The sequence below is a fragment of the Lepus europaeus genome, chromosome 6 (assembly GCF_033115175.1).
Source record: "Lepus europaeus isolate LE1 chromosome 6, mLepTim1.pri, whole genome shotgun sequence".
Taxonomy (NCBI): Eukaryota; Metazoa; Chordata; class Mammalia; order Lagomorpha; family Leporidae; genus Lepus; species Lepus europaeus.
The window spans coordinates 104,027,280-104,041,705 of NC_084832.1; the positions used below are offsets into that span (position 1 = coordinate 104,027,280).

Sequence of the window (14,426 nt, forward strand, 5' to 3'; positions counted from 1 at the left end):
CTGTGCAAACGAAATCTGAAGCTTCTTTAAGGGTCGTGGCCAAAATCCAAACTGCAGGACAATCTTCAGAAAACCTGTGATGTGAAAGGTTCCGTTCCACTTGGAGAGCATCAGCGCCTTCATCATCAAGTCCAGTGGCATCCAGCTGGATTTCATCACGTTCTCCAGGACCAACGGGAGCCGTTTCATTGACTTCCGCATGCTGCGGAAGCTCACCGTGGCCTTCAGACCTCCAGCTTCACGTGCGCTGTATTTTTACACCACGGCAGCTTTGTTAACCTGAGAGTCTCGGGGACCATCCAACAGAACGTCTACGGTGCTTATCCAAAACTTCATTCTCAGTTCCCCTCTGCTGTGCCACAACCTCTCCACACCATCCAACAGGAAGCTTCTAAGCGTCCATTTTGATTACTTGAGCCTGTTCGCCTCCAGCCCGAGCCAGCGCGCAGGATGACGCAAGCCCCGGCGACTTTGGACTTGCGCGGAGGTCTCCGGCCAAGTTCCCCTGAGAGCCGCCGGCGCCCACGCTCGAAATTGATGCCGGAAGGTAAGAAAGTGAACATTTCTGTGTGTTCCTAACTGGACCAGGCTATACACTTCTTTCCCTCATTTACCCTGGCTCACTTTCCTCGGTGTCCTCACGGATCTTGAAAACCTGAGTGGGTTTCTTGAAGGAGGCAGCAGAATGTACTTCAGGAATTTACAGACCTTCAGTCACTAGTTTAAGGGGAACATTTGCTTCTCCACCGGTGGATAGACTCTCTCTCTCTTTTTTTTTTTTTTCTTTTTAATTATTTGACAGGCAGAGTTAGTGAGAGAGAGAGACAGAGAGAAAGGTCTTCCTTCCGTTGGTTCACCCCCCAAATGGTCGCTACGGCCAGCGCGCTGCACCGATCCGAAGGCAGGAGCCAGGTGCTTCCTCCTGGTCTCCCATGCGGGTGCAGGAGCCCAAGCTCTTGGGCCATCCTCCACTGCCCTCCCGGGCCAAAGCAGAGAGCTGGCCTGGAAGAGGAGCAACCGGGATAGAATCCGGGGCCCATATGCCGGCGCTGCAGGATTAACCAAGTGAGCCATGGCACCGGCCCTTCTCCTTTAAAAAAAAAAAAAAAAAAAAAAAGATTTATTTGTGGAGCCACTGCTGTGGTATAGCGGGTAAGGCCGCTACCTGCAGTGCCGGCATCCCATTTGGGTGCCGGTTTGAGTCCCAGATGCTCTACTTCCGATTTAGCTCTCTGCTATGGCCTTGGAAAGCAGTAGAAGATGGCCCAAGTCCTTGGGTCCCTGCACCTGCATAGAAGACAAGGAAGAAGCTCCTGGCTCCTGGCTTCAGATGGGCACAGCTCCGGCCATCGCAGCCAATTGGGGAGTGAACCAGCAGATGGAAGACTTCTGCCTCTCTCTCTGGCTCTAAGTCTCTCTGTAACTCTTTCAAATAAATGAAATAATACATCTTAAAAAAAAAAAAAAAGCATCTCATGTGACAGTGAGACAATACCACAATGGGAAAAAATTCCAAAGGCAAATAAGGATTATTACATGGTTGGGAATGTGTGTGTAGCATAGTTCTTAACAAACACACTATTGTGGACACCCGCACCCCATATCAATGTGACAGTTGAGTCCCAGCTCCACTTCTGATTCCAGATTCCTGCTAATGCATGCAATGGGAGGCAGAAGGTAATGACTCAAATACTTGGATCATTGCCATCTATATAGGAGACCCAGGTTGGGTATTTGGCTACTGGATTAGGCCAGACCCAGTCCAGGCTGTTATGAGTTTGGGGGAGTGAACTAAAGGATAGATCTCTTTGTTTCCCTGTCTGTGTAAGTGTCTGTGTATGTGTCTGTGTCTGTTCTATCACTGCTGTTCAAATACATTTTTTATATAAAGATAACAGAGTTCAAAGAAACTTGGCTCATTTAGTATTCAGAAAACATATTTCTGAAGTCAAAAAGGACCATTCAAAACAAGTTGAGGCATTATATTGGTAAAACATAATCTGTTTTCTGGTCCAATTATTTAAAAGAAAAGGAAAAACCATTTTTTCAGACTAATATTCCAGGAGAACTATACAAAATTATTTTAAATATTTATTTATTTATTGAAAGGCAGAGAGACAGGGAGGGAGGCTGCTGGTGGGGGGCGTGGTAAATAGACAGAAAAATAGAGAACTCCAACCACCATTGTGATGCAGCAGGTTAAGCCACCACCTGCCATGCCAGTATCCCATATGGGAGTGAATTGAGTCCTGGCTGCTACTCTTCAGATACAGCTCCCGGGTAATGTGCCTGGGAAAGCAGCAGAAGACAGCCTAAGTACATGGTCCCCTGCTACCTACATGGGAGACCTACACAGAAGAAACTCCTCAGTCCTTGTTTCATCCTGGCCCACCCACGGCCATTACTGCCATTTGAAGAGTTAACTGTGAATCAAAGAGCTCTCTGTCACTCCCTCTCTATCTGCCACCCTGCCTTTCAAATAAATTTTTTTTTAAGATTCATTTATTTATTTGAAAGTCAGTTACACAGAGAGAGAAGGAGAGGCAGAGAGAAGTCTTCTATCCGCTGGTTCATTCCACAACTGGCCACAGCGGCTGGAGCTGTGCCGATCCAAAGCCAGGAGCTGCTTCCGAGTCTTTCCCTGTGGGTACAGGGGTCCAAGGACCTGGGCCATCCTTCTACTGCTTTCTCAGGCCATACCAAAGAGCTGGATCAGAAGTGGAGCATCTGGGTCTCGAACCAGCGCCCATATGGGATGCCGGCACTGCAGTTGTAGGCCTTACCTGCTAAGCTACAGCACCAACTCCACAAATTAATCTTTTTAAAAAAGAGAAAGAGAGAGAGAGAGAGATTGATTCTATCCATTGGTTCACTCCACAAATGGTCCAAACAACCAGGGATGGGCCAGATTAAAGACAGAAGCCTAGAAATCCATGTGAGTCTCCAATGAGGGTCACAGGATCCAGGGACTTGAGCTATTTTCTGCCTTCCCAGACATGTTGACTGGATCTCCATTTAAAAAGGAACAGGTGGGATTGAATATGGAGCTCCAATATGGGATAGGATCTTGACAAGCATTGGCTTAACCGGCTGTAACACCAAGCTGGCCCCACAATGATGTCATCTTAAAGAGATATGTTTCTGTTTATCAATCACCTTGAAAAATAACTTCTCCATCAGAGATATATTTTTGAGGGTGACTTCTCTGCTTCCTCCCTGCTTTATCCAGCTAGAAAAATGAAATGAAATGTTCCAGAGATTAAAAAAAGTATGGAGAAACCAGTGTTTCAGAAGGACATTAGTATGCACAAAAAGAATTCATCATTCTTTTTCAGTAGTTATTAGAATTTTCATTGATTTTTATTTGACACATAGAATTGTACATTTGTGTGGCATACAGTGTGACATTAATTCATATACATAATGACCAATGACTGGACCAGGGTAGTTGACATATCTATCACATCAGACTTTTTTTTTAAAGATTTTAGTTTTTGGGGTGTTTGTTTGTTTTGAGAGGTAGTGTTACAGACAGAGAGAGAGGGAGAGACAGAGAGAAAGGTCTTCCATCCACTGGTTCACTCCCCAAATGACTGGTTATTTGTCTAGGGCAGATATAGAGTTTTCTGGGAAACAGGAGGATTTTGATATGGAAAGCAGGATCTCAGTTTGTTACAAAAAACATAAGAAGCATATGAAAATCTAAGCAGGTGGTTTAGGACTTCCTTTCACCTGAATATGCCTGATGTGCTGGCAAAACTCTTGTTCACGGCTCTCACCCAACTCTGCCTGACAGTCTTCCCTTCAGCTGTTTCACAGCACTGTTTTCATTGGGTCTTATGTGTTCTTTCATTTCATGCAAATCTTCGTCATGCATTTTGAAATTGGACAAGGATAGGGAAAGGATCTGACCTGAGTGATATTTGGAGGAATCAGCCGTTCTGTTTCCAGAACACACACAGCTAAGGTCAAGGTTGTCTTTGACCAGGTCTGCTATTAACACTGGTGCCCACCTGGCTCTTCACTCTGCTTAGTCAGGTCAACTCATCTCCAGTTTCCTTCTCAAATAGAGTCAGCAAAAAAATAAATAAAATAAAAAGTACCGGTCATTGAAACAAAGCAGCAGAACTGGCAGGCCAATAAAATTGCCCTCTTCTTCCCATCAAGCCCTTTGACCCAAAATTGTGTTGATTTCCACACACCAATTAAGGGGAAAATGGCCAACTTCACAGAACATCAATAACCATGCCTGAGACAATGCCTTTTTTCTATCTCATCACATTCTAGGATTAAAGGTGTCCACAGTCAGCCACTCTGTATCAGAAAACAATCCTGTAATATTATCTACACTAGTTCGGATAATTAGGTAGACCCCACTGTCCTATGTGCAGCATAAGATCCCAGCAGCCCTACTGCTCTAAGAACTGATCCCTAGGATTTCCAGCCTCATGGCTATGCTGCCATACTTAGAAAAACACAATCCTCACACATCTACTTGGTTTGCACAAAAAACTTAACAAGGACACAGAACTTTACAAAGTCAAAAATGCTCAGTGGCAGCTGGTGATACTGACTCCTATAGACCAGTAATAACCAGCATGAACAGGCAACAACTACACATCACAGAAAATTAGCAGCTGAGGGCAGCAACCAATGCAAATACAAGGAAAAAGTTTCTGAGAAACATAACACCCCATAGCCAACGGTTTTAAAAAACAAAAATGGTAGGGGCCGGCGCTGTGGTGCAGCAGGTTAATGCCCTGGCCTGAAGCGCCAGCATCCCCTATGGGCGCCAGTTCTAGTCCTGGCTGCTCCTCTTCCAATCCAGCTCTCTGCTATGGCCTGGAATAGCAGTAGAAGATGGCCCAAGTCCTTGGGCCGCTGTACCCGCGTGGAAGACCTGGAAGAAGCTACTGGCTCCTGGCTTTCGATCAGCACAGCTCCGTCCATTGCAACCATCTGGAGAGTGAACCAGCGGATGGAAGACCTCTCTCTGTCTCTACCTCTCACTGAAACTCTTTCAAATAAATAAAATTAAAAAAAAAAAAAACTTTTTAAAAAATGGCAAAAGGATTCTGAAAAGACAGATAGTTTCTACTTTAGAGGATTAAATGAGGGAATTACACCAAAAAATGTGAAAAACTAAAAAGCTGTAACCAGGAAAAATAAAAATGGAGAGAATTGCTCTGAACAGAATATAATAATCAATAAGTTTAAGGAACATGAAGAGTAGTGACCACTGGGGCCTGCACCATGGCACAGTAGGTTAATCCTCCACCTGGGTTGCCGGCATCCCATACAGGTGCCGGTTCTAGTCCCTGCTGCTCCTCTTCCAATCCAGCTCTCTGCTATGGCCTGGGAAAGCAGCTGAAGATGGCCCAAGAGCTTGGACTCCTGCACCCTCATGGGAGATCGGGAAGAAGCACCTGGCTCCTAGCTTCAGATTGGCACAGCACCAGCTGTTGTGGCCATCTGGGGGGTGAACTAATGGAAGGAAGGCCTTTCTCTCTCTCTCTCTCTCTCTCTCTCTCTCACCGTCTATAACTCTACCTCTCAAATTAATTTTAAAAAAACCTGTAAAAAAAAAAAGAGTAATGACCACTAGTGTATGACAGAGAAAACAGTATGGATTCAGGAGTCCTTAGGAAAAAGAGGACAGGAAAATAGGGGAGTCTAATAAAATTAAGGATCTGGAGGACATGAAAACTATCAGTGAGAGAGAAAACTATTCTCAAGAAGACATAAGACCCAACCCATGATTACACAGGATTCTACAAAAAGGAGCAGCATCAAATATGTACAAGGAACATGAAATACCACACTTCAAGTGAGGAATCTGCTTTCATTTCAGGCTACTGAAGACATCCCAGTGTTTCAGTGCCCCTTTTGCTTTAATAAACCTTGTATATATATTAAGAACAACAAAATGTTCTAGGCCTTCTGAGTTCTGCAATACCCACGTTCCATACACAGGGACAGAACCAGAGAATCATCAAAACCTGTCACCGGGGCCAGTGCTGTGGCACAGTAGGTTAATCCTCCACCTTTGGCACTGGCATCCCATAAGGGTACTGGCTGCTCCTCTCTAATCCAGCTCTCTGCTATGCCTGCAAAGACAGTAGAAGATGGCCCAAGTGCTTAGGACCCTGCACCCACATGGGAGACCCAGAAGTGGCTCCTGGCTCCTGGCTCCGGGTTCCTGGATTCTGGCTCCTGGCTCCTGGCTTTGGATCAGCACATCTCTGGCCATTGTGGCCATTTCAGGAGTGAACCAGCAGATGGAAGACCTTTCTATCTCTCCCTTTCACTGTCTGTAACTCTACCTCTCAAAGAAAAATAAAATCTTAAAAACAAATTATCACCATGTGTGCCAAACAGCCTTGTCCTCAGACATGACCTTAAAATTAGCTAAAATTAAAATATGACACACGTTTCCTCAGTGACAGAATTATGACAATAGCCAAAAGTATTGATCATTTTCCTTCTGCCTATAGAATTCCTGCCAACATGTACGAAGAGACACATACACAAAACAAAGGAAAGACAGTATCACGGTCTCACAGAACATACTGAACATCAAATGATGACCAAAGTTCAGTTGTAATCTGGATGCTGAGTGTTTGGACCCTGTATCTGAAAAACTTTGCCCAGGTCACATGTTGTACTTTTTTAACCTTAAACACTGACATTCTCCACCAAACCCTATCCTGCTGGGCTCTGATCCCAAAGAGAAGTAAGGGATATGGATGACGGGATGTAAGCAGAGTTAGCCTATTACGTCGGGAGGGGAGGTGCACACGATGTGGAGCTCAAAGATGCCCTTGTTCTGCTCCTCTGTATAAAGGGAGCTGCCTCAAGTCTCCCAGCACACACTTGGGAGCAACTCCAGAGCCTCCTCCAAGATGCTGCTGACCCTGCTCGCAGTGGCCCTGCTGGCCCTGAGCTCAATTCAGAGCATAAGTGCAGGTATGGAAAAACAGAGGGGAAGGGGTGCTGTGACTCTGCTTGGTGCTTAGGAGAACAGTGCAGACAGAGAGGAAGAGAAAGGGGGGAGGGGTGTGTGATGAAAAGAAGAATGGGTTTTCACACTTGTCACTTTGATATAAGTGCTCTTGCATCCTCACTGCATGATAAGGACTTATACTTTACATAGAGTAAAATCAGAACATACTAAAGAATTCAACCCAAAACTGAAAAAGTAAGTTTTTCATCTGTTAAAAGATCTCCCTGATGTGCTGTGAAGGATAAGCAAAAGGATAGCAAGACTGATACAGCACAGGCACTTACACTCATGAAGATATTCTAGCAATCAACAGACAGTAAATGACAGTACGCGTGCAGTAGAGTGGATCTGTTCTATTAATGAACTACGCACACATCAGAGCTATTTCGATAAGAAAGAACCGGATTATACATGTGGCTCTCTACACAATAAACACAAGTATCAGTGCTCAGTCTTCTGATATTTTTTCAACCAACGGAATATTTCATGACACTCTGAGTACCATCTCAATGACAGTTGTCAAAGCTGTCGCTGATTATTCCTCTCTTACTACTTCTCAGCATGCGTCTGAGACCTGAAAACAAACCCTACTTTCAACACAGGGCTCAAGAACTCAAACTAGGAGGCAAATCTAAGGTTATTTGAAAGTTCATAATAGAAACTGCAATATAAATGATGTTTGCTCCCCTGTGTACATGGAGTTACTCTGGGTGAATCTGAGTTATCCCAGTGCTCTTCTGTCTTCTTTGGTCATATGTTAAATACATACTTTTTCCAAAAGCAAAGAAATGGCTTCAGTGTGTTCCTAAGAGGAGTAGTGCATAAGGAAGCAGTGTGCATGAGTGAATGTGGCAAGGGGGTACAAGTTGACAGAGTAAGTGATGTGTGAACAGCTCAGGGGGTGACAATGAAAGGTAATCTTCAGTCACTAAACTCTTCTATTCCTGTATGACCCATGCAGAGTATGAGAACCTATACGAGAGCCTAGATGCAACACAAAACGATGATGACAGCCAAGAAGATCGTCCACACCACAGACCACCACGTCCAGGAGGCAACCACAACCACCATCGCCCACCTCCTCATGGAAACCACCAGCGACCACCACCTCCACAGAATGGCACTAGACCTCCTCCTCCAGAAAATGAACAAGGTTAGCCCGAAAGACAGATCTTCAGGAGGGGAATAGCCCAGGAATCTCTGGAAAGTGACAAGAACAACGGTACAGGGAGGCCAACAGCATGCACCCCAAAATGGAGGCCAACAAGGTTCACCCTAAAAACAAGGCAAAAAAGGGAGGATCCAAAGAGGGAGGCCCACAGGGAGTAGCCCAACATGGGGGCCACAAAGAGCTGCTCAAGGGGAGGGTGAGCCCCACAGGCCACCAAGTAGAATACCAGTGACTTCAGCAACTCTAAACCTGTTCAGCCAGGCCAAGCAGACCTGCTGACAGCTGACAGAATACTGAGTACTGTACAATGTCTCTTTCTCCATTTCTCTGAGTCCCAGTTAGTTTCCCTTTCCCCAGTGTTTCCCTCGAAGGCACCTGGCTTCTAGGAGAAACACAAAGAAACCAGTGACTCAGACCCATTTCCCCTGGTTGTGCAGTCAGTGGGGTCGCACAGCTGAAGCAACTTTAAAAAGCGATTCGGTGAATCCTGTCATGCACATCACGTTGTCTTTCTCTTCTCTCTCTTATTACTTCTCAGCATGCGTCTGAGACCTAAGAAACAAACTCTATTTTCAACACAGGGCTCAAGAACTCAAACTAGGAGGCAAATCTCTTGAGTTATTCAAAAGCTCATAATAAAAACTGCAATATAAATGATGCTTGCTCCCCTGTGTACATGGAGTTAGTCTGGGTGATTCTGAGGTATCCCAGTGCTCTTTTGTGGTCATATGTTAAAGAACATACTTTTTCCAAAAGCAAAGATATGAGACCTACCTGGCATCTGTGTATTCGTAAGAGGAGTAGTGCATAAGGAAGCAGTGTGCATGAGTGAATGTGGCAAGGGGGTACAAGTTGACAGAGTAAGTGATGTGTGAACAGCTCAGGGGGTGACAATGAAAGGTAATCTTCAGTCACTAAACTCTTCTATTCCTGTATGACCCATGCAGAGTATGAGAACCTATACGAGAGCCTAGCTGCAACACAGAACAATAATGACAGCCAAGAAGATCGTCCACACCACAGACCACCACGTCCAGGAGGCAACCACAACCACCATCGCCCACCTCCTCATGGAAACCACCAGCGACCACCACCTCCACAGAATGGCACTAGACCTCCTCCTCCAGAAAATGAACAAGGTTAGCCCGAAAGACAGATCTTCAGGAGGGGAATAGCCCAGGAATCTCTGGAAAGCGACAAGAACAACGGTACAGGGAGGCCAACAGCATGCACCCCAAAATGGAGGCCAACAAGGTTCACCCTAAAAACAAGGCAAAAAAGGGAGGATCCAAAGAGGGAGGCCCACAGGGAGTAGCCCAACATGGGGGCCACAAAGAGCTGCTCAAGGGGAGGGTGAGCCCCACAGGCCACCAAGTAGAATACCAGTGACTTCAGATTCAGTTACAGCAACTCTAAACCTGTTCAGCCAGGCCAAGCAGACCTGCTGACAGCTGACAGAATACTGAGTACTGTACAATGTCTCTTTCTCCATTTCTCTGAGTCCCAGTTAGTTTCCCTTTCCCCAGTGTTTCCCTCGAGGGCACCTGGCTTCTAGGAGAAACACAAAGAAACCAGTGACTCAGACCCATTTCCCCTGGTTGTGCAGTCAGTGGGGTCGCACAGCTGAAGCAACTTTAAAAAGCGATTCGGTGAATCCTGTCATGCACATCACGTTGTCTTTCTCTTCTCTCTCTTATTACTTCTCAGCATGCGTCTGAGACCTAAGAAACAAACTCTATTTTCAACACAGGGCTCAAGAACTCAAACTAGGAGGCAAATCTCTTGAGTTATTCAAAAGCTCATAATAAAAACTGCAATATAAATGATGCTTGCTCCCCTGTGTACATGGAGTTAGTCTGGGTGATTCTGAGGTATCCCAGTGCTCTTTTGTGGTCATATGTTAAAGAACATACTTTTTCCAAAAGCAAAGATATGAGACCTACCTGGCATCTGTGTATTCGTAAGAGGAGTAGTGCATAAGGAAGCAGTGTGCATGAGTGAATGTGGCAAGGGGGTACAAGTTGACAGAGTAAGTGATGTGTGAACAGCTCAGGGGGTGACAATGAAAGGTAATCTTCAGTCACTAAACTCTTCTATTCCTGTATGACCCATGCAGAGTATGAGAACCTATACGAGAGCCTAGCTGCAACACAGAACAATAATGACAGCCAAGAAGATCGTCCACACCACAGACCACCACGTCCAGGAGGCAACCACAACCACCATCGCCCACCTCCTCATGGAAACCACCAGCGACCACCACCTCCACAGAATGGCACTAGACCTCCTCCTCCAGAAAATGAACAAGGTTAGCCCGAAAGACAGATCTTCAGTAGGGAATAGCCCAGGAATCTCTGGAAAGTGACAAGAACAACGGTACAGGGAGGCCAACAGCATGCACCCCAAAATGGAGGCCAACAAGGTTCACCCTAAAAACAAGGCAAAAAAGGGAGGATCCAAAGAGGGAGGCCCACAGGGAGTAGCCCAACATGGGGGCCACAAAGAGCTGCTCAAGGGGAGGGTGAGCCCCACAGGCCACCAAGTAGAATACCAGTGACTTCAGATTCAGTTACAGCAACTCTAAACCTGTTCAGCCAAGACAAGCATACCTGCTGACAGCTGACAGAATACTGAGTACTGTACAATGTCTCTTCCTCCATTTCTCTGAGTCCCAGTTAGTTTCCCTTTCTCCAGTGTTTCCCTTGAAGGCACCTGGCTTTTCCCCTGGTTGTGCAGTCAGTGGGGTCGCACAGCTGAAGCAACTTTAAAAAGCGATTCAGTGAATCCTGTCATGCACATCACGTTGTCTTTCTCTTCTCTCTCTTATTACTTCTCAGCATGCATCTGAGACCTAAGAAACAAACTCTATTTTCAACACAGGGCTCAAGAACTCAAACTAGGAGGCAAATCTCTCGAGTTATTCAAAAGCTCATACATAATAAAAACTGTGATATAAATGATGCTTGCTCCCCTGTGTACATGGAGTTACTCTGGGTGAATCTGAGTTATCCCAGTGCTCTTCTGTCTTCTTTGGTCATATGTTAAATACATACTTTTTCCAAAAGCAAAGAAATGGCATCAGTGTGTTCATAAGAGGAGTAGTGCATAAGGAAGCAGTGTGCATGAGTGAATGTGGCAAGGGGGTACAAGTTGACAGAGTAAGTGATGTGTGAACAGCTCAGGGGGTGACAATGAAAGGTAATCTTCAGTCACTAAACTCTTCTATTCCTGTATGACCCATGCAGAGTATGAGAACCTATACGAGAGCCTAGATGCAACACAAAACGATGATGACAGCCAAGAAGATCGTCCACACCACAGACCACCACGTCCAGGAGGCAACCACAACCACCATCGCCCACCTCCTCATGGAAACCACCAGCGACCACCACCTCCACAGAATGGCACTAGACCTCCTCCTCCAGAAAATGAACAAGGTTAGCCCGAAAGACAGATCTTCAGTAGGGAATAGCCCAGGAATCTGGATAACAAAAAGAACTGTACAGGGGAGCCAACTTCAATAAAGAATCAAAAGGGTTTTCCCTAAAAAGAGGCAAAAAGGATTATCCAAAAATGGAGGCCCACAGGGAGCAACCCACTGGTGTGGGGGTTGGCACAGGGAGCAACCCAATAGGGAGCACCCCAAGAGGTGGCCAAAGAGGAACACAATCATCTTTTCAAGGAAATAGATCACAAGGCTCTCCCCTAGATAATAATATATAAGTCAGTGGCACGTAAGAGTCAAGTTCATTCTCCCTCAAGCCCTAATGTTTATTCCTTCTCTAAAGTGTGCCATGAATCTACTTGAAGTATATTGAAATGATTTAATCCTGGGCTCAACTTGTAAGATTTCTACTCAGATATTCTAAAATAGAGTGGCAAGATACTGTTATTTTAATAAGATCTCCAAGGTAATTCTGAATTTGAGAATGATTGCCGCAAAATTTCTTTTATAACTGAATATTTTTGTGAGATTATGTTGCTAATGTGAAATGCAGTAGAATTCTTCCTTTGGTCTTCTGCCTCCTGGGCTCAGACTCAATGACTTCCCATCAGAGGTCTATGAGAGCACACTATGTTCTTTCCTGTTCCGTATGAGAACTATCAGGTCCATTATTGCAGATAAATGACATCTTCTCTGAATGCTGTTAAAAGTTATCTAGATTTTTATACTACTATTAAGTTAATCTCTATTCTAGGTTTAAAAAATTGAGCATAAAGACATAATCTTAAATCATATATCTTAAAAGCATATATCATTCTACCTCCACATATCACAAGCCAAAGACCACAAAAAAATAACATTTTTAAATATCCTTATGGATATACTTATTCCATATAAATAAAAAGTGATCTTTCTTCACAAGTAGTATTATACCAAATATACAAATTTGTTCCTTTCTCATGTCAAATAATATATTTATTACACAATTTAAATATCAGTTCACAGATGTATGTAGATGTACATAGATCTGGTCAGTTTTCTGATGTGATTGTTCTTGTTTGGGCTTTTTTTAACATAGCATATTTTCCAATTGTGTGCTCTACCAGAATTTCCTTAAGTAATATCATGTCAATGTACTGGACTGGTTTTTTCTCTTTCAGATGATATAATATGTTGCATTGACCATGTTTGTAAAATTTCCTAAACATTTTCAATACCAATCAAAAGATAACAGTTAGCCAGCACCAGGGCTCACTTGGCTGATCCTCTGCCTGCAGTGCCGGCACCCCGGGGTTCTAGTCCTGGTCAGGGCACCGGATTCTGTCCCGGTTGCTCCTCTTCCAGTCCAGCTCTCTGCTGTGGCCCGGGAGGGCAGTGGAGGATGGCCCAAGTGCTTGGGCCCTGCACTCGCATGGGAGACCAGGAGGAGGCACCTGGCTCCTGGGTTCGGATCGGCGCAGTACGCCGGCTGCAGCAGCCATTTGAGGGGTGAACCAATGGAAAAGGAAGACCTTTCTCCCTGTCTCTCTCTCACTGTCTAATTGTGCCTGTCAAAAAAAAAAAAAAAAAAAGATAACAGTAAAAAAAAATCTCTCTTTCTTCATCTTGTAAAGGATAATTTAGAATACATGAGCTGTTAGGGGCACAGAAAGAGTGAATGCAGACTACTCTCAACAGAATGGACATAAGTTTGAAAAGGAGAGAGGAGAGAAGGCAGGCCCTCACCTGCCTCGTTTCAGTAAAGCTAGTAAGGGATCCAATCTTCTTCCCCTCTCAAGTGCCCTCAACAAACTTCCTTTTTTGTTTCTTTGTTTCAGAAAATGAATAAGAAGATAATGTCCTTTAAGATCCATGACTTTGGAACCATGATGTGACAACCCTATGTTCCAAGTACCAATAAAATAATCAGCATGCAATTTCTCATGGCCCTCGTCTCTGATTTTGGTTATATGTGAATCCGTCACTTATAGGACATGAACACAATGGAAGAGCATTCAGGACCCCCTCCCATTGATGTTTCCAGCAAAGTTAGTATCTCCTTTATGGAATCAAATCAACTCCAAAATGAAATAATTCTCTTGTTTCTCCCCTTCCCTGGATTCTACACCACCACAAATAAAAATTCTCGTATCATTTTCACGTTCCAGTAATTTTAGGGAAACATGGAGAATATAATGGAATGGAGGAAGATGCTGAACTAAAGAAATCCCTATCATTCCCAAAATAATAGATCCTGGGTCCTGCAGCAATTAATTCGGATCTGGGCCTCATCTTCCTAGGACACACCCGCCCCATTTCTTCCTAAATATTACTCTATTCTCTCTCTCTCTCTCTCTCTCTCTCTCTCTCTCTCTCTCTATATATATATATATATATATATATATATCCCCACCATTCTTAAATAAATTGTGGGTACAGTGGGTAGAGTTTTATAAAGGAGGCAGCATGATGCATTCTAAGGGAAAAGGATTTCGGAGTTTGTCATGTTTCTGATTAATTCTTATTCTGTTAACTCTAAACACTTCACAAAGTATTTACAACTCTCAGAGTCTCAGTTGACTCTCTGATTAAATGAGAATGATTGAAAAAAAATACTATCCTTAGTGGCAGGGGTCATGGCACAATCGGTTAAGGCCCCTGTTGGGAAGACAGAATCCCGATCACCCTGTGAGTTCCATTGCAGGCTTATCAACTTCTCACCCAGCTCTCAGTTAATGTGCATGGGAAGAAAGCAGTATGTAACCCAGTAGTCCAAGTAGTTGGACACCTACCACATATGTAAGAGTAAAGGATGGAGTTCCTGGCTC

General features: G+C 44.4%; 1 protein-coding gene across 1 annotated transcript; it reads left to right on the plus strand.

Annotated features, from left to right (window-relative positions):
• Positions 1-486: 486 nt before the first annotated feature.
• On the plus strand, positions 487-13,492 carry PRB4 (proline rich protein BstNI subfamily 4). The gene is made up of 6 exons (XM_062195492.1): positions 487-547; positions 7,965-8,156; positions 9,122-9,313; positions 10,291-10,482; positions 11,420-11,611; positions 13,437-13,492. Exons 1-6 carry the CDS (start codon positions 538-540, stop codon positions 13,445-13,447), a joined length of 789 nt encoding a protein of 262 aa, XP_062051476.1. The 5' UTR covers positions 487-537; the 3' UTR covers positions 13,448-13,492.
• Positions 13,493-14,426: the final 934 nt, after the last annotated feature.

What these genes read in the sequence shown, in the direction of transcription:
- PRB4 (XM_062195492.1), top strand. An exon ending in TCCTCCAGAAAATGAACAAG is followed by an intron (nt 9,314 to 10,290) that starts GTTAGCCCGAAA and finishes TGACCCATGCAG; the next exon opens with AGTATGAGAACCTATACGAG. An exon ending in TCCTCCAGAAAATGAACAAG is followed by an intron (nt 10,483 to 11,419) that starts GTTAGCCCGAAA and finishes TGACCCATGCAG; the next exon opens with AGTATGAGAACCTATACGAG.